Source organism: Echinops telfairi, unplaced genomic scaffold (genome assembly GCF_000313985.2).
Source record: "Echinops telfairi isolate 266 unplaced genomic scaffold, ASM31398v2 ScPeMD7_7469;HRSCAF=8507_1, whole genome shotgun sequence".
NCBI classification, from domain to species: domain Eukaryota; kingdom Metazoa; phylum Chordata; class Mammalia; order Afrosoricida; family Tenrecidae; genus Echinops; species Echinops telfairi.
The window spans coordinates 108,751,434-108,772,505 of NW_022111373.1; the positions used below are offsets into that span (position 1 = coordinate 108,751,434).

Consider the following 21,072-nt stretch of genomic DNA (forward strand, 5'->3'; position numbering starts at 1 on the left):
TAAATGCCCTTTGCCTCCCAGCTCTTTCCTCTATTTCCCTTGACTTTCCTCCTGTCCCACTATCATGCTCAGTCCCCACAGTTGAGTTATTTTAAGGAAAGCTTTTCTTTTATCTACTTCACTGGTTTTTCCCTCTCAATTCCTGGTTTCAGAGGAGACATTGTGGGGAATGGGTTTGTTTTGTAATGAGGGACATCCGGATGAAAGGGGTTATTATTAACCCTGAAGTTGGTCCACTTGTAGAAGTAAAAATTGTTTTTGATGTTTTTGGCTTTCTCTGTCACATGAGACTTGTTGTACTGTGCTTAGATAGTTTTTTTCAAAGATATTAGACCAGGTATTATTTTACAATATGAACATTAATTCCGGTTGCATTTCATTTCGTTAATATTGCTCATTTTGTTTTTCTTTCCGGTAAGATCGTTTTCTGTCTTCATGGTATTCACTATGTTCTCTGGTCTTATATCAGTCTCAGGTTTGATAAAAGTGCTATTTATACCCATTTTGCTTCAAAGTTGTTAGAGGGTAAGGACAGTACTATTTGTTCGCGATGGGGTCACAATAGTAGGGCTGCAAAATGGAGCTAGAATTGGGATTAAGAATTAAAACAGCAAGTATGTATGACCCACAAGATGCCAACTGGGAAACAGGTGTTAATTTGTACAATTAATAGTGTATGATTTGAAAGGAAACAATCAGTCAAGTACAACTGTTCTTGCCGCTGAAACAAGACAAATGCTATCTCTGCCATCCTGTTTTAATTGAATGAAAAAGCTCACATGATTATAAGAAAGAGAAACGGACTCAAGTTAGGTCAACTGGTATAAAGCTACTATTCTTGGAGGGGTGTACTTTTCTTGGCGCACTTAGAAATGTGCTTGAACTCATTTGAGTATTGTTTTTCTTAGTGAGACTTGCAGTAACTACTTGCTTGGAAGGCGCCAGCCTGAGACTGTCCTCTGTGTCAAAGACAGCAGTGCAGCTTTTCCGTAGTGCCAGTGGTACTCCGCGCCTTGCCCTTTAGCCATAATGAGCTCCGAGTGTGCTTGATGATTTCCTTTTGGGCCTCAATGACATTGTTGTGTATGGGTGGACTGAAGACATCACACCATTAGAGCAGGGATTTCTCTTCTAATCTGAGGATCAGTTGGTTCTAGGTTTAAAGAGTGCCTAAGGCTAACTGTCTCTGGGGGCAAGTACACTGGCCTTTACTGTTACAGTTTATCTGGCATTTAAAAGTACATAAATATTTGAGTTCTGCTTTATACTTTTTCTCCCCTTTTATCTTGGTCAGAACAGTTGGTAGTGGTAGTTGGACACCATTTAGTTCTTTTGGTTGCGGGGTTGTGTTAGGCCGGGTAGACTAGAGAAACAAATCCAGTGACACTCATAGATGTATAAGAAAGAACTTTACATCAAGAAGTAATTACATATAGAGTAGGCACCTGGTGATGAAGAAATGGAAAGATTCTGCTAACTTCTGTCTTAAATTGGTTAAGCATGTGATCAAGATGCATAGATAATTATTGGTGATTGGAATGTGAAGGTTATAAACAAAGAGGAAGGAACAACAGGTAGAAAATGTGTCCTTGGTGATAGAAACAAAACTGGAGATCACATGATAGATTTTGCGAGACTAATGACTTGTTCATAGCAACTCACTTTTTCCCAACAAACACAAAAGATGATTATACACTTGGGCTTCTCCAGATAGACTACACAGAAATCAAATGGACTACATCTGTGGGGAGACATGATGGAGAAGGTCAATATCAGCAGCTAAAACCAGACCAAGGTCCTACTGTAGAACAAGCTATCACTTATTCATATGCAAGTTCAGGTTGAAATGGAAGAAAATAAAACAAGCTCATGAGAGCCAACATATGACTTTGAATAGGACCTGCTTGGTCAGACACACAGGCAATGCTGGAGAATTTTCTTAGAGGCTCTGAGGAGGGAGAGCCATAACTAGTGCAATTGAGGTAATGCCTTCTATGAGCACATGCGTCCAAAGGTATTCTAAAGTTCCAATGGGGCATGGGCCACTTCAGCCCAAGAATGCTCTATTAATGATAGATGACATTGGGTGCAAGGGATTCTGGAAAATGTAGTCCACAAAATGGTGCCAGTTCTCAATCTCTGTGGAAATATCTGTGTAAAATAGCTTAAAGCTTCATTAAAGACCCCACTCAACTACAAGGGAACCACTCTTGCTTTTCCCCCTGGTCTAGCTTTCTCTCCTTTTGCTCTCTTGCCAGGTTTCAATAATATGAACTCCCAGAAGAAACAAACAAATCTGTTTTGAGAGAACAGATTAGTCCGGGTTGACTAGAGAACAAATCCAGGGGCATTCATAAATGTACAGGAAAGAGCTTTATATGGAAGAGAAATTGTATATTAAAGCATCCCAGCTCAGTCCAAATCAAGTCCTTAAGTCCACTGTTAGCCCATAAATTGGATACTAGTCCATTAATCACTTTCAGACTCACACAGTCACATGCAATGATGCAGAATGCAGGAAGATCACAGGCTGGTGGATGCAGTCTTGTGGATCCACCAGTGGTGGATGCGTCTCCAGGGCTCTGCTGCCATCATGTTGTCTCCATGTGGCTCTTCCAGCTCGTGAGTGTGTCTCCTCAACAGGAAGGTGAAGCAGAGAGAGAGTGTGGCCCACTTTCAGGGAGAAAGAGAGGAAGTTCCCAGAATCCTCCTCATGAGACGGTCACACCCACCTGGAAGCCTCATCAGGCTGCGACCTGATTAACAGGCTAAACGCCACCCCATCACTTTATTTATCAAGTTGACATGAAATTATGTAACTACCACAGACAGCCAGAAAAATCCTTGAAATTCTGGATGGCAAGACTTGGTCTCTAGTACTTTGGACATGTTATCAGCAGAGACCAGTCCCTGAAGAAGAACATCATTCTCGGTAAAGTAAAAGAGTTTTCTCTTCGGAAAGGAAAGGAAGACCACCCTCAAGGAGTTGGGTCGACCTGGGGTCTGCCACAATGGACTGAAGCATAGCAGAGGTTGTACGTGTGCTAAAGGCAGGGCAGTGTTTTGTGGTTGCTGTGAGTTGGAACCAAGTTGATGGGACTTAACAGCAACTGTGTTAAATTTACACCTGGAGCTGCGAAGCATCTAACTTTTAATTTTTCTGGTTATTGCTCACAGCTTCCCATATTTTCTACTCTTCTACTGCTTTTTGCTAATTTGGGATTTGAAGCATTATTGATTGTTTTTTTGTTTTTTTAAAATTTCTTGGCAAAGGAAGACTGTTCGTCCTAAGCCTTTTCGAATGTTAAAATGACTCAGGCAAAAATCTGGTCTGTGATTCTTCCTCCTCCCACAGCAGTCCTCCCTTTGAATTGTTCCTGGGTATGTTTTGCAGGTGTGCAGCATTTTCCACCAATAACTTAAGGGGTAGACCCATTTTTGTGGCTGTACTGGATTGAGGTAGTTAACTGCGATAAAGTGAAAAATGACAAAGTTATGATACCTTGAAACTTTTCTTGCTCCCTTACCCGAGACAAATAATTGTCAAGTCACGATACAAACATTATCACCAAGAGATTAGGTCTTCTCCTATTCCAAGCTATAAAATAAAACTTTCCCCCCCCAGAATTATATAGTACAAGAGGGCACAATTGGAGAGAATGCAACCTTTTAAAACAAAGTTCAGATCAATAACCATTAACATTTCTTAGCCTCTATTTTTCTGCTAATGACTGAAGACAAGTACTAATTAGAGAAGCCTCCAGTGTCTGGAATTTTAGATGTACCAGATGGTGCTGCCTGAGAACTATTCATCGTGCCGGGAGAAGTCTGTGTTGCTTTTTGCTACCTTTCCTCCATGATGGTCTCATCTGAGGACACACTGATACGGCTCTGCAGTGATACTTAAAAAGAACAGCTACCGAAACAACCTTTTTATTTTGAAATGGGTTTACAGAAAAACAGAACAGGTTTACAGAGAAAATCACCTTGTACTTCACAGTTCACACACGCTTTGTTTCAGGTCCTCGGATACAAGCTCCACAATGTAACATCACGTATCCGATTTCCTCCGTGTTGTCTCAGTTTCCATACTCATTCTTTCTGACTTCTGAACTTGGTCTTGGGCAGACACTACCCTTTTGGTCTCAGTTTGTGCTGTGGAGTGTGTACCTCCCTAGTGGTAGTGTTCATGCTATAGACCGATGGTTTGGCTGAATCTTGAGCCTAGGGCATGAGATCTTTTCCAGGCTTGAAGGGTGACCATACGCTGTAGTCTGGGGGTTGCCAGCAATCTTTACCTAACCAGTAAGCCTAGTCATTTTCATCAGTTTGATGGTTTTATTTTTGTTTTTGCCTTTTTGTTGTGAATTGGGTGAAGGCTTGCAGCGCAGATCATCAGTTTCACATCCCATAATTCATGCACATTTGGTATTATTCATTCACTGCGATCCCAATGCTCTCAATGTAGGGTCACTTACTCCTCTTCCTCCCTGTATTTCCCGTTTCATTTCCTCCTTTCATGAGCCAGAACTGATGCAATTGGTTTGGTTTATCCTGACCCTTCTGAATTTTATCCTTGGTTAAATGTTGCCCTTTGGATCTCAAATAGTTGACCACTCTAAGACGTGTGCGGTTGGTTCCCTTCTGTTATGTTCCCTGGTAGACCTGCCTGTTGTTTGGGTGCAGGCTGAGTCATGGAGATGGGTATGTTTCCAGAGCTGAAGGAGGACTGGGGACCATTCTCTCCGGTGCCCCCCCATCTCTTTCATGATTTTGAGTTTCAGTCCACATTTTTAGACTCTATCCAGGACCATCTGCTGTGCATCCCTTCAGGGCAGTTAGCTTTGGTGAGTGGGCACCATTTAGGTCGTCTAGTCCATTAGTCCTGTGGACGAATTGCTTTCATGCAGCTTTAATTTCCCTCACTCACCAGAGGCCAAGAGTAGCACCTTAGATGCCCATTCCCAAGCTGTTAAGACCTCCATCTTTACTCACAAAAGTGGGATGCAGACATTGTCTTTTCAAGCTACAGTATAATAACTGACCTTGTTATTCCTCCAGGCTAGGGCCCCAAGCCTTCAGGTCAAGTGGCCCAGTTTGAACCCTAAAGAAGCTTTCCTTTGATGTGAGAGACTAGCAGTCCTTCAAGTCTAGTCTGCTGCCAGATCTCCCTCTATTTATAGAGAGAGCGAGGCTATCTCAGCACAGCAGCCAACCACAAGGCAGCTTTCCACCCACTTTCCCCCTTAATTTCATCCACTCCTACTTTCAAAGAGGTGCAGTCTGTCATCTTTCGTGAGTGCTCTTGCAGTCTTTTGCTTGAACTTTTCTTCTAGTGAGCTCATTGTGTTCATCTTTTTCCTCTCAGTTTTCCTTAGACTCTGACCTGATGCTCTAGCCTGATCTCATCGAGCATTCCCCTCTGCTGCACCGCAGTGAGTGGGAATCGGCCAGTGGCTGTGGGTTTTGTTTTCTGTGCTTCTCCCCCACCCCCATCCCTTGGCTCTTATTTATTTTTGCAAGGTCACACAAAACTAGCACAGGAGACTTCAGTGCCGTTCACAGCTAGCACTGAGATAGTTCTGCCTCTTCAATTTTTCCATATTTCTTTTCACAGATTGTCTGAAAGCATATGCTTTCATCTTTGGGTTTGTACTTCAACTATTTTCTTCATTTGCTATTAACTCTGCTAACCAACTCTGAGAAAGCTTTGCTTTCTGTATAGAAGTTTTTAATACTGTTGAGTGTTGATGTTGTTTTGACAAATGCTGCATATGTATTTTCTACAATATGAAAATCATTCATATTAGGGTGACAAAGCGTGAAAATGATTATGTTTAACTGTATTCTTGCCTTTCATCAGAGCTGTTTATCCAGGACACTTCTAGTCAGTCTATTTGTTGTGAAATGTATGGAAGGCATTATGTAATTGCCCTTGGAAATGAAGCTTTGTCTCCAGGTGCGATGTTTTTGGGGTTGATTTTGGTGGAACCAGACTACAACAGTGATTGGTTCTCGGCATCGTCAACATTTTTGGTTGAAGTGAGGAACACTTTCCTTTTAAAATGTCACCAACATTATTTTCTTTGTGCTCACTGAAGGGAAAAGACAATCAGGCAACTGCTGTGACAATTCAAGCAAGAGATGCAAGTGCCCGGGCTTTTGGAGCAGAATTAGGAATGGACATCGTTCAGCCCATTCCCTTTGCACATGTAGCAAAACATGTCCTTAAGTACTCCATAACGCTGCAACCGCCTTCAGAGTGCAGCTACCGCAGTTTCTCTCTCTTTTCTTGTTAACGTGCCTTCTTTGATTCATTTTTAATGAGTTGTGTAATTTATCACTTTCCCCTACTTTCGTATTTCATAGTTTGCTAATGACATACTTAGTCCCTATTGCATTTTTTTGAAGTAGTGTTTTTCCCTTTATGGGATTTCCTCCTTAATTATAAGAATAAATGGAAAACGTGAACAAATGTCAGTATTTCCGTGCATATGCTTTTCTTTTTTTCCTAGGCATAGGCGTCACTGTGCCCAAGTGTCACATACGAGAGCATTTACTTATGCAGAATCTTACATTTTTAAGTAACATTAGGTCATAAGTAGTTCTCAGGATCAGTCAGCCTTAGGAGAGTGCACTGTGGACTCCTGGGGGCAGACCAGTATTTATTTTATCTTTAGCCTCTTGTCCATTGGGCTGTTCACAACTCATTCTTTTTTTTTTTTTTTTGGTTTTCTCTCTCTTTTAAAAAAAATCATTTTATTAGGGGCTCATACAACTCTTATCACGATCCATACATACATCAATTGTGTAAAGCACATTTGTACATTCTTTGTCCTCATCTTTCTCAAAACATTTGCTCTCCACTTAAGCCCCTGGCATCAGCACCTCATTTTTCCCCTCCCTCCCCGCTCCCCCATCCCTCATGAACCCTTGATAATTTATAAATTATTATTTTGTCATATCTTGCCCTGTCCAACATCTCCCTACCCACTTTTCTGTTGTCCGTCCCCCAGGGAGGAGGTCATACGTAGATCCTTGTAATCAGTTCCCCCTTTCCAACCCACCCTCCCTCCACCCTCCCGGTATCGCCACTCACACCACTGGCCCTGAAGGGATCATCGCCCTGGACTCCCTGAGTTTCCAGTTCCTATCTGTACCAGTGTACATGCTCTGGTCTAGCCAGATTTGTAAGGTAGAATTCGGATCATGATAGTGGGTGGGGCTGGGGCGGGGGAAGCATTTAGGAACTAGAGGAAAGTTGTATTGTTTAAGAACTAGAGGAAAGTTATATTGTTCATAGCCCAACACATTCTTATCAGGGATACTGTGGTCAGTATTCTCATGAGTAATAGGTTTTGTTACATATCCTCAGGGCAATGGATTAATATGTAAATTTGTTTGAAAACTCAAGGACAACTTCTTTTTAAATGTCATCCAGTCATTTCCGAATCACCATAACCAAAAACCCCCAAACACCACCTGGTGATTTGCCTATTCAGTGATTCTGTCAGTCCATCTCCTTGTAGGTCTTTTTCACTGACCCTCTAGTTTGCCAAGCACGATGTTCTTTGCAGGGACTGGTTCCTGAGGTCACGTTCAAACTCTGGATGAAGATTCTCCGTCTTTCTAAGGAGCATTCTGGCTGGACTTCTTCCAAGTCAGAGTAGTTAGTTCAAGCAGTCCAGGATACTTCCGCTAGCATCACAGTTTCCAATGCATCACTTCTGCAGTCTGCTGTGTTCATTTTCTCACTTTCACATGTATATGAGGTGATTGGAAAGTACCCAAACTGCCAGATATGTGGTGGAAGAACTTCTCAGAAGGCTGCAAGTGAGTAAGATGTTAATGAGGCCGAATGACTGGAAGCTGGAGAGGTGTCAACATCCTTCCTCTCTCAACTTGCTTTCACCTGGCCTCCACCTTGCAAGGAGACGGCCAGAGCAGTTGCGCTTTGTAGGGGAAGTTGCAGAGCATAGTGATGTGGTTCCCTCTCCCCAACCCCAACACACCCCTAGATGAATCTAGGTCTATATTTTCATCCAATTATCTCCATGTGCTTATTGTTTTTAAAATAATTTTATTGGGGGTTCATACAGCTCTTATCACAATTCATACATATATCACTGTGTCAAGCACATTTGTACATTTGTTGCCATCATCATTTTCAAAACATTTTCTCTCTACTTGAGCCCTTGGTATCAGCTCCTTGTTTTTTCCCTACCTCCCTCATGGTTCCACCTTTCAACCCCCCACCTTCCTCTTACTCTCCTGGTATCGCTACTTTCCTTATTGGTACTGAGGGGCTTACCTGTCTTGAATTCCCTGTTTCCAGCTTATATATATGTACCATGTACATGCTCTGTCTGGTCTAGCCAGGTTTGTAAGATAGAATTGGGGTCATGACAGTGGGGGAGAAGGAAGCTTTAAAGAACTAGAAGAAAGTTGTGTGTTTAATTGGTGCTAAACTGCACCCTGACTGGCTCATCTCTTCCTTGTGACCCTTCTGTTAGGGGATTTCCATTTGTCTACAGATGGGCTTTGGGTCTCCGCTCCGTGCTCCTGCTTATTCACATTGATATGATTTTTTGGTTCTGGCTCTTTGATACCTGATGACCTGATCCCATTGCCACCTCATGACCACACAGGCTGGTGTGCTTCTTCCATGGCCCACATGCTTATTGACAATTCCTTAGGGCATTTTGTTTACTCTTGGTCAGTATCCTGCTGTTTATCAAAGAAAGTAACTTTCATTCACTGTGTCCTGATCTTTTTTCCCTAGCTATTTGGGAACATTGTATAAACTTTACTTTTTGACCTTGAGTTGATGATGGTTCATAGTGATCCTCTAGGATAGGGTGGAACTGCCCTTGTGGGTTTCTGAGACTGTAACTCTCTACAGGAGTAGAAAAAGACTCTTCTTTCTCCCATAGGGCTGCTGCTGGTTTCAAACTGCCCACCTGGAGGTTTGCAGCCCAATGCATAACCATAAAGCGTCACCTGTAAGCCCTAGTATTTAGGGAAGGACCCAGTGAAGATATAGGCTAGTAGAGTAGCATAAGGGACCTTTAGAACCCAAGCTCAGAAAACAATGTAGGACTCAGTTAATAGCTTAGGAGACAAGTTGGAATTTAGTTCTCTTGTCCACGTTGGTTAATTTGAGTAAATGATTGTTTGTTTTAGTGTAATATATCTATTAAGCTTAGAACTCACAATTAAGCTAATTATGTCACCACGTTATTGACAGTAGGTTTTCTTGAACATTGTCATCTTAATTCTTTTTATAGTATGAAACATTTTTTCCCTTTGTCCTTTAAAAAATATATGAATTCTGAAATGGACTGATTTTGGGCTTTTAGCCTTATTTTAATACCTTTTTTGGCTCTGTAAATGAATTTAATGGCAATATTGTGAGTTATTAACATTTCTTTTTTAAAACTTCCATATTGAAATTAGTGAACTGTCTTTAAAATTATTTCAGCTATGGGTGTTTTATCACAATCTTAGGAAGCTAACAGCAGGAATAATTAAAATCCGTTACAAATAGCATTTGCATCTATATTTAAAAAGCTCAATTGACCAAGCAGATGTTGTTACAGATTTTTGTCTTTGATATGATAAATTTCCCATTAATTTTGAAAATATGGGTCTGAAGAAATGTGCTCTCAAGATTTGTGTAGTTTAGCAGTAATTTTGTGAACATTCTAGCAGCTGTCTTGACAAACTACTTGATAAATTTGTAACTGAAATTTCTTTTTTTTAGGTCAAGATTAAGTTCTAAATTTGTGTGCTTTGTATTTTTTTTTGTTGGAACACATATGTTCAAATATCTTCCCTCTTGTGGTTCTAGAGGGCATAGTACTGATTTCATGTCTATGTACACAAAACACATACACATACATAGATGTGGATGTATGTACAGTGAACCCTCGCCACTTCGCGCTTCGACTTCCACGGCTTCACTCTATCGCGGTTTTTGCGTAACAGCGCATGCTCTGTCATTACTGCCACTGATTGGCTCAAACTGTACACGCTTCTGTCTGCATCGCTACATATCGGAGCTACGTATCAGATGCATTTTTGCTTTTGTACAGTGTACTGTAATTGCTTGCGAGTGTAATGGTGACTAAAGGGTGTTTTTTCATGTCCTCTATGCTCTAACTACGAAAATATTTGATTTACAAATAAGGAATCCTACTTCGCGGAATTTCATTTATCACGGTAGGGTCTAGAACCGATTAACCGCGATAAACGAGGGTTCACTGTATATTGTTTTAGGTATCATCGAGTTGCAAATACCATGTTTGGGTCAGGCACACCTTAGTCCTTGAGAGGCATCTTTGCTTTTTGACATTGTAAAGGAAATCTTTTGCTGTCGATTTTCCCAGTGAAATAAGTTGTTTGGTTTCTTAACAACTGTTTCCATTGCCATTGATTGTGGATGTAAGTAAAATGAAAACTGTAAAAAATTTATTGTTTTATCAGTTGATTGTGGTGTTGCTTATTGTTCCATTTGGCATGATTTTTGTTCCCTTTCTGTTGAGATGTAATACATACTTAAGCCTTTGATCCTCATCAATAAGTGCTTCAAGGCCTCTTTGTTGTCAACAAGTACTGTGGTGTCATCTGCATATCGCAGGATGGCTAATGAGTCTTCCTCCAACCTTGATGCCCAATTCTTTTGAATATAATGCAGTATCTTAGATTTTTTTCCTCCACCTATAAATTGAGTAAGTATGGCAGCATATAGATTGGATAAATAAGGTGAAAGGCTACAAGCCCGACTCACACCATCCCTGATTTGGGCCCATGCAGTATCCGTGTTTGGTTTCAGTGACTTCCTCTTGGGCTATCTATAGGTTACTCCTGAGTACAATAAAGTGTTCTGGAACCCCCCTTCTTTGCAATGTTATCCATATTTGGTTATGATCCACACCGTTCGCTTTTGCATGGTCAATGAAACACAAGTAAACATCTTTCTGGCATTCTTTGCTTTCAGCCAAGACTCACCTGATGTCATCTATGATTTCCCTTATTTTATGAACTCTTTTTGAATCTAGCTTCAATTTCTGGCAGTTCCCTGTTGATGTACTGGTTTAACCATTTATTAAATTTTCTTCAGAAAACTTTTACCTGCATTTGATATTAATATGTGCATACATATAATATATGCACATTATACCCATACATTATATATGATTTAAGTATGAGAAGAAGATGTATATATATACTACTTTTCTCAAATAGTAAAATACTATTTTCCCCTTTCTTTATCTCATTTAACTGTTAACTTTACTTTATCTAGGTTGAAGAAATTGTGGGCATTGGCGCCTTTGCTCCAGAAGACATCCATATTCCCAAGATCTATGTGCATCGCCTTATAAAAGGAGAAGCATATGAGAAAAGAATTGAGGTAATTGACGCTGCTGGTTTGCTGGTACTCCTGGCGGGGACAGAGCTGTGTTTCACTGAGGCCATCCCATATCGTAACAGAATGATTGCATTGGAGTTGAGCAGTCATGAGTGCTTCTCCATGCGCCCTTTGTAAGGGCACACACATTTTGTACCGGGTACCAGGTTTGTGTTCTTGTCCAGCCTGATAGTGGCTTGTGTTGCCAAGGTATAAATCATGAAGTCAGATCTTTTTCTAGACTGTTCCAGACAGGCTGCGTCACTGCTTTAACTTATGCATGGTTTTGCCTGAAGACAGAGAAAGATAAGAAGGGCTTCGGAGGCCTCACTGCTCTTGAACATTTATTGTTTCAAATTCTATCTTGAATGTCTATTTATCTTGAGATTGCTTTGCACTCTGATATAGAGCAGAAAGAACATCATTTTCCATTAGCTTTGGACAGCTGGTGGGTATGAGACCATGGCAAGGAGGGATGCCAAGTGCATTGGAGGCAATTCAAGAACACCGAGAACATAAAGGCCAATGAGCTTGGCCAGAATCAATATCAAGGTACAGAAATACCCAAGGACTAGCGACGGAGTAGGCATGTAATAACGAACAGGAGATATTAGGGAATCAGAGATAACTGCTTCCCCCTGGACGTCAATCAGAAAGGCATTCTGAAATTCCAAACTAATGCCAGGGGACTAGGGAAAAAGAATAGAGTGTTTGCAAACAGGAACCAGAGTGAGTTTATGATTGAAATAGTTTCTTGCGTATTTCCATATCTTTTAATGATTTGTTCTTGTTATGCACTTGTAGCAAAATCAGTCTAGGATCTGCAGGTGGAAATAAGCAGTTGGCAGCAACAGCACCTGGTGAACACGTCCTGACAGCCCTGCAAAAACAGACTCCCGAGGTCTCTTCCTTTTTCTTTGTTCTGTCTCAATCCCTGAGCACCTGCGGAGAATTCGGTCGCTGGAGTCTGAAGAGTAACAGCAATAGCAGCCAGTGTGACAGTGATGGGATTGTTTGCTTCAAAGAGACAGACAGGTCTCTCCTCTTCTTCAAACACATCTTACCTATTTCATTTACTTCCCAAAGAATGATTTCTGTCACCCAGTGTTACCCAGGTTAATTCCTTTTCTTTCCTTCTTTTTAAAAAAACTCTCCATTATATTGCAGATTTGCCTCACTGTAGTAATGGGAGAGAGTTACATTTTTGTCCATGAAAAACTCTATCTCAGCAGTGATACAATACATGGCTCACTTTTCAACTGTGAAGAATTAATTTCTGCTTATTTTAAAGCGTCTTTCAATCCGGAAAGAGGAAGACGGAAAAACCAAATCTGGCAAAGCTGGAGATAACACAAGGGAACGTATTATCAAGCGGGCAGCTCTGGAATTTGAAGACGGCATGTTTGGTATCCTTTGTCCTTGTGGGGCTAGGTAGAGCCATAGCTTTCACTTTCACCTGACTGCTTAGGCTATGAGGGCTCTTCCATAGCAGTTCCACTCTATTCCATGGTAACTTAAATAAATTATTTATAACAGTTTTATTGGCATATATCTCACATGTTATACAAGTCAGTATTTGAATCATATTAATAAGAGCTTACAATCATCTCCACAGTCCACTTTAGAACATGTACTTCCCCATTGTACACGTCGTCCTCAGCTCTGCCTCTCTTCTCCAACCTTCCCCACCCAACCCCTCAAGAAACCCATCAGTGCAGTCAGTCTCCATAGTCCTGCCCATTCTGGATTTCATATACAGAAAAAACAAAACAGAATCATTGCACACTGCAGTAGAGCAAGGCTGTTCACCTCCCTGGTTGGGGGAGGGGGGTTCTTCTCTTTATTTATTTATTATTAAATACTTTTATTGGGTGCTCTTACATGTCTTATCACAATCCATACAATCATCCATTGTGTGAAGCACATTTTCACATGTGCTGTCATCATCATTTTCAAAGCATTTTCTTTCTGCTTGAGCCCTTGGTATCAGCTCGTCATTTTCCCCCTCCCTCCCACAACCACCCTCCGGCATGAACCCTCAATAAGTTATAGATTATTATTTTTATATCTTACATGTTCCTCTATCTCCCTTCACCCACTTTTCTGTTGTTCATCCCCCTGGGAGGGGGTTATATGGTGACTCTTGTGATTGATTCCCCCTTTCTCCCTCCACCTTCCCCTAATCCTCCTCATATCTCTATTCTCATTGTTGGCCCTGAGGGGTTTATCTATCCTGGATGCCCTGTGTTGTAGGCTCTTACCTGTAGTAGTGTGTATGCTCTGGTCTAATCCGATTTGTAAGGTAGAATTGAGGTCATGATAGTGGGGTGGAAGGAGGCATTAAAGAACTAGAGGAAAGTTATGTGTTTAATTGGTACTGTACTGCACCCTGACTGGCTCATCTCTTCCTTGTGACCCTTCTGTGAGGGGATATCCAATAGTTTACAGATTGGCTTTGGGTCTCCACTCTGGGACCTTCCCCCACACCCCACACCCCATTCACATTGGGGATGATTTTGTTCTGGGACACCTGATCCCATCGACACCTCATGATCACACAGACTAGTGTGCTTCTTCCATGTGGGCTTTTCTCAGCTATTTGGCCGCTTGTTTATCTTCAAACCTTTAAGACTCCAGATGCTATATCTTTTGATAGACAGGCACCATCAGCTTTCTTCACCACATTTGCTTATGCACCCATTTGGTCTTCTGGGATTGTGTCAGGAAGGTGAGCATCACAGATGCCGGATTATTAGAACAAAGTGTTCTTGTGTTGAGGGAGTATTTGAGTTGAGGCCCAATGTCAATCTGCAATCTTAAGTCTTAACATATAGACATAAGTACATAGACCTATTCCCCTCTCGTTATATATAAATATATTTACATATGTACATGCCTGTATTTAGGCCTCTGTGCGTGTCCTTTGCCTCCTGGTTCTTTCCTCTATTTCCTTTTACTTTCCTCTTGTTCCACCATCATGTTCGGCCTTCATTCGGGTTTAGTAATGCTTTGCTCCTACATTGCCCTTGATTATGCCCCCACTAGGCATCCCACACCCTTCTCTTCATTGATCTTAGTTCACTTGTTGTTCCCTTGGCCCTGGGTTGGTTCCTCCCACTTTCCTTTCTCCCACCTCCCCTTCTCCTGTATCACCCTGGAACCATTGGTCCCATTCTTTTCATCTCTGAATTGTTTATCCCGCTTATCTTATCTAGATAGACATGCAGAGACATTAACAAGTGCAAAAACCAGGCAAAGTCAAACAAAACAACAAAGGAAGTCAAAACCAACTAAATATTAACAACAACAACTAAAAAGCCACTAACAAAAATGGAAAAGCTATAAGTAGTTCAAGGTCTGTTTGTTGGCGTTTATGAGTGTTTTTCAGTTGAGTCTAATGGGGTGCCACACTTAGTTTCCAAAATCTATTTTTGATATTCCCCAGGGATTCATCACTTTGCTCCCCTTGCTGCTCTGTTGCGTGCCCTTAGTGTTTTGCCCCAGTGTGATGGGGTCAGATTGGGCACAATTCCTGCACTCTGTCTCCAGTGTTGTCCACCATAGTACTTTGGTTCAGTGAGGGATGTCATGTCTCATGGTGGGGCTGGCCCTATGTTTTCCTCTGTGTTTTATCTCCTCTGAGCGGGAATATCATCCTTGGGGCTTGGTGGGCCAGGATGAGTTGCCCTCTGTCTCCATCCCTCCATCCTCGTCATTTCTCCTGTGTGCTCTAATCAGATGTGGCCCTCGCCCCAAGCTGCAACTTCAGTGCTTCCTCTGAAGTGCCTTCTTCTGAAGGGGATGGAAGTGTCCACGTAGTTGGGATTGAGGCCAGGCCGGCCCCGCAGATCTCTCTATTGGTTCCCTGGTCCATGCCTCTCTGTTGTACTCACATCTTGAAGCAGCGTCAGGTTGAAGCCTGGTCTCTCTCTCCTGTCGAGATATAAACAGCACCCTCCCCTTAGGTGGGTTAGTGCCCTGCTCCCCGGGTCCCCCCCACTCCCGCACTACTGTGTCTTTTTTTTTTTTTCTTTTCCCCCTCCTATTTAGTTGGCTTCCTTATGTGTTCCTGGATTGGGTTTGACCCCTGCCACAGTATGTGGACCTCACCTAGATGGGGGTCTTTTAAACAGGGCTTTGAACCCCTATTGAGAATATGCATTTCCATCATGGATATACTGAGTCAGAATCTACATTTAACAAGATCACAAGATGAGTCTCATGCACACACAGAATTACCTGGGGGATCTGTATAAGAATCATCTGGGGATCTTGTTAAAAATAGATTCTTATTCAGTATTATCTGGGTTCAAATTCTCAGCCAGGGGTTGATCCAGAATGAACCCATTTGAAATCCTGTTTTTAAAGGAATTAATGGATTTTTATAAAATGTGTCCCAAAACCCAAAGATTAGCAAGCCAAATGTATAGCAAACTTTCTAGTATTTAAACACAGTGAAAGTCCAAATGTTAATTGTACTGAATTATCTCATTTTAAAAATAGTTAGACAGAATTTGGTCCACTCATTGGATCATCCTATAAAACATTAGCCATAACAGGGTGCTTGCCTAGGATCTTGAAATTGGATTGTTATAATCTTAGTCTTCCTGAAACAAAATGGTAACCACTAATTTGCTTAGCTGTTTTTTATAATGAATTTTATTACAATATGATATTTGGGTGAAAGCTGTTGGGAAAAGAGATTACTCCTGATGAGGGTTTCAAATTGTCGAAGTATTAGGTGTAACCAGTGCTATTTACCGTCTCCCACTTCTGACATTTGCTTTTCATTGAAACCTAAGATCCGGCTCCTTAACAACCTGCTTTCTTCCCTTAGCAAAGATCCCATGAGGCACCCTTCTTTGTCTAATATTTTATAAGATTATTCAATGAACGATTCAAATTCTGCCCTATTTTGAAGAAGAGATAATTCAGTACAGTTGGTATTTGAATTTTCACTGTATTCAAACACCAGTAAGTCTTCCATGTTGTGAGCTCTCAGTGTGTTAACATTAGATCATATGAGAGTAAGTCAGACTGTATCGTTCCTAGGGTCCCGGTTTCCATATCGCTGCGTTCCAACTCACAGGGACCTTGCGAGCAACAGAAGGAAACACCGCCCGTTCCTGAGCCATTGCTGCATCCCCTATGTCAATCCAGCTTGTCAGGGGCCTTCCTCCTTTTCACTGCCCGTCTACTCCATCAAGCATGATGTCCTGTATGCACGGGTTTATTTCAAATGGAATGTGTTTAAATGTGTCTCTCTCATTAGTGCATGGATACAGGCAATTTCCCTTAGTCTCTCAGTCATACACTTACCTTAGTTACATTAGAGTGCTTTAAAAAAATGTTGTGTTAAGATCAGCTAGTTCAAAGAACTGATTTTTCCATCAGTTTTTAAAGCAAGCTTGAAACCAGTAAAGATACTTTTATGCAGAGTTGTGCCCCACCCACTGCTACCAGATTTGTTCTGATTCATCACTAAAAACCAAACATGCTGCCATTGAGTTGTTTCAGACTGTCATCGACCCAGGAGGACAACGTAGAACTGCCCTTTTGAGTTTCTGAGACATTCAAGGTTTACGAGGGTAGTTATTCTCATTTTTCTCCTGGAGTGGCTGGTGGGTTTGAACCACTCACTTTGTTGTAAGCAGCTCAGTGTGTAACATGCGGTGTTACCGGAGCTCCTTATGACTCACAGACACCCCCGCCCCCCAATCTGGGATTTCTGAGGCTATTAATCTTTACTGGAACAGATAGCTATACCTTCTCCCAAAGAGCTGCTGGTGGGTTAGAACTGATGACCTTGCATTTAACAGTCCAACCCTACCTGGCAGAGCCACCAGTACCCCTGAGGGGATCCGAAGGGCTAGTTAAGTTCAAGGCAGTGCAGTCAGTTCAGAAGACAGGGTGACTAAAGCAACAGTCTTGATAAGGTTTTCTTGAAGGGCACAGGATCGGTCATGAGGACTCATTCCCACTACCATTGAGTCACAGTGACCCTATAAGGCAGAGTATTTCTGTCCTGTATGGTTTCTGAGAATAGAAAGACTTGTGGAAACTGACGGCCCAAGGAGCAGGTCGTGCGTGCGTTTGAACTGACAACTTGGGCTTAGCAGTCCAGTGCTCATCCCACAGCGCCATCAGGGCTCCTTTAGGGCTTATTAAGAAGAAAACCAAAAACTGCACAGGTGAGGAAAAGGTCAGGAAAGTGGCACTGAGGACGCTTGTCCAATTTGTCACCTTGACTGGAACTGTTCCCTTTGAACCCTTTCTTTTCACCTCCACCCCTCTCTCTAGTTCTGATTGTAAGTGTTCAGTTCATGCCTGTGCTGTGCTGAGAACTAACAGGGAGAGAAGATGGAATGGGTGCCTTTCCATCTCTTGCCATCAGGAAGACAGGAGGTCCACTAGGTTGACTTGCAGATAAAAGTCAGGAGAGTTTCTACTCTGACCCAGTTAATTGGTCTACCTTTGATAATTGCACACTGACTTTTTAGAAAATGATGGCATTCAGCTACTACCTGGAAGGTTAGCAGTTTGAATCCAGCAGCCCCTCTACTGGAGCAAAGACCTAGTGATTTACTCCAGGAAAGGCTTCAGCCTAGGATATCCTCGTGGGGCAGTTCTACCCTGTCCAGTAAGAGCACTGTGAGTAAGGTAGGCTCCACGGCACACAATAACAACAACAATAACAACAACAGCGTGCTCTTTATGCTCAGATAGTATATTTATTGTTGTGGAAAATATTTGCAACACAGGTCAATACATAGGATCTTTTCATATGCCCTCACGTCGACCCAATGTTTATATGTTGCTCTCCCTGGTAGTTGAATTCTTAAACAGTGTTTAAGAACTGAGAAAATGCTAGCACATGATGAAAGAGCTATCAGGCGTATAGTCTGGGATGCTCTGACCCAAAAGCCCCGGCTCACGGTGGAATGTCTCCATGTCTTCCGTGTGTGGATGTGAGGAGTAAAGTACAAATTGCTCTGCATCAGATTGACTTAGTAAAAGGTCAACTGAGTAACTATTTTCAGGGCTTCATAGACTCTGTTCCCACAAGAAGTGACCTGGCTTACCTAATTGTCCCTGTGTTCTGTGTAGTTTATAATAACTCAGCACATACAGATGTATTTTTTTTCTTTAAAAAAATCATTTTACTGGGGGTTCATACAACTCATCACAATCCATACATACATCAATTGTATAAAATACATTTTTGCATTCATTACCCTCATGATTCTCAAAACATTTGCTCTCCACGTAAGCCCCTGGCATCAGCTCCTCGTTTTCCTACATATTATTATTATTTTTTTCATTGATTCAATATATTTTTTTCAATCATTTTATTAGGGGCTTATACAACTCTTATCACAATCCATACATACATCAATTGTGTAAAGCACATTTGTACATTCATTACCCTCATCATTCTCAAAACATTTCCTCTCCACTTAAGCCCCCCTCCAATTAGGTCCTCATTTTTCCCCCTCCCTCCCCGCTCCCCCTTCCCTCATGAGCCCTTGATAATTTATAAATTATTATTTTGTCATATCTTGCCCTATCCGACATCTCCCTTCACCCACTTTTCTGTTGTCCATCCCCCAGGGAGGAGGTCACATATAGTTCCTTATAATCGGTTCCCTCTTTCCAACCCACTCTCCCGCTACCCTCCCAGTATTGCCACTCACACCACTGGTCCTGAAGGGATCATACACCCTGGTTTCCCTGGATTTCCAGTTCCTATCTGTACCAGTGTACATACTCTGGTCTAGCCAGACTTGCAAGGTAGAATTGGTATCATGATAGTGAGGGTGGGGAGGAAGCATTTAGGAACTAGAGGAAAGTTGTATTTTTCATTGTTGCTACATCGCTCCCAGACTGGCTCATCTCGGGGAGATGAGCCATACAGATGTATTTTAAGGTCTTGGTTTTTAAGAATTTGGCTCTTATTAGGATCCCATCAGAATGTCATTATCTGTGCATGGATTCTGTTGAGGTTTGAAGGGCGCTGTGTTGGTAGACAGATGCACACTCGTTCCAGACAGTGTGAGGCTCTCTGATTTGATCAGCTTGCTGCCTGGGTGGAGGACCTGGATCCAATCCTCATCAATGCCTACAAAGCATGGCTGACTCTGGTTGGACCGTGTAGGTCTGGGGGAATTCAGCACAGTCAGTCAGCTCTTTGACACCTTAAAAAACTACATGTTCGATGGTCTCACTTGTATTTGCTGAAACTTAAGAGGTCAACTTCAGTGACTGTTCTCACGGCTCTGTAGACTTCCTGGTCCCAGAAGAAGTGACTGGCGCACTGAGTTCTCCTGGTGGGCTTTGTGATTTATAATAAGACAGCAAACACAAATTATATTTTTTTCTAGTCTTGATCTATAAAGATTTCGCTCTTGTTAGGATCTTATCAGAATGCCATCATTCTGTGCCCAAATTCTGGTGAGGTTTGAAACTTCAAACTGACTTCCTATTTTTGTCGTAAAGAAGGTTCTGTCTACCAAAGAAAGGCGCCAGAGTCATCTCCAGGAGACAGAACACTGTTTGGCACTTAACATCGTCAAAGCACTTTTTTTTAAATTAAAAAATAGTAAACTGTTTTCAGAGTCCCTAGTTGGTGCAATGGGTTAGACACTGGACTCCTAGCCAGGAAGTTGGCAGTTCAAACCCACCCAGTGGTGCCTTTTGTGTCTTACAACAAACAGCTCTTGGGGAGCTGATTGAAGCCACTATTTTGATATCTTTTAAAAAAATCATTTTATTAGGGGCTCATACAACTCTTATCACAATCCATACACATATCAATTGTGTCAAGCACATTTGCACATTCATAGCCCTCATCATTCTCAAAACATTTGCTTTCCACCTAAGCCCCTGACATCAGCTCCTCATTTCCCCATCTCCCTCATGAACCCTTGATAATTTATAAATTATTATTTTGTCTTATTGTACACTGTCCGATGGCTCTTATGGGAAAGCATTTTAATATTACGAGGTAAAAAAAGCTAAGCTTAATTAGAGATACAGACAGTCCTCAGGTTACGAACGGGATCTGCTCCTGCCTGGCTCTTCAAGTGGGATTTGCCGGTGAGCCAGACTAGGCACATACGGTTCTGTTTGAGCCCTACTAGGGTGTAAGCCTTTCCAGTGATTTAAAAGGTGCAAGTGCAGCAATGAAGGTGATTGTGATGAAGAATTTGTGGCAAAAGGATTGGTTCAGTCTTCTCAAAGTGGGGGCAAGTTTTCATAACATTAAAAGGGCAAGTAATTTCTGCGCCCCTAAATTTGGTGTTCTAACTAACGTAAGGACTGTCTTACAGGAATTTTGAAAAATTATGAAGTAAAAAGAAAAATTACAAAGTAGTGCCCAGAGAGTGATTGAAAAGTGTATTCAGTGGCTGTATTCAGAGCACGTAACCTTTCAAGAAGGCTCTGTTCAGCTGCATGTAAGCAGACAATCTATGGCACAATCTCTCCACTTTCTATATGTTGGACCTTAATACCTCTTCTATTCCAGCGAATCTGGGCATAGGAATCCCTCTCTTAGCCAGCAACTTTATCAATCCAAACATGACTGTGCATCTTCAAAGTGAAAATGGAGTCCTGGGTTTGGTAAGATAAAATTAAAGTTTGCTGCCCCCCCCCCCTTTTTT

General features: G+C 41.8%; 1 protein-coding gene across 1 annotated transcript in view; it reads left to right on the forward strand.

The window, feature by feature from the left end:
* The window catches only part of OXCT1 (3-oxoacid CoA-transferase 1), a 183,767-nt gene that overhangs the window by 75,831 nt on the left and 86,864 nt on the right, over positions 1-21,072 (forward strand). The window contains exons 7-11 of the mRNA XM_045285159.1: positions 2,972-2,985; positions 5,996-6,042; positions 11,306-11,413; positions 12,702-12,816; positions 20,937-21,031. Of these exons, the coding sequence (XP_045141094.1) occupies positions 2,972-2,985; positions 5,996-6,042; positions 11,306-11,413; positions 12,702-12,816; positions 20,937-21,031 (379 nt within the window). The remainder of the gene's footprint in view (positions 1-2,971; positions 2,986-5,995; positions 6,043-11,305; positions 11,414-12,701; positions 12,817-20,936; positions 21,032-21,072) is intronic.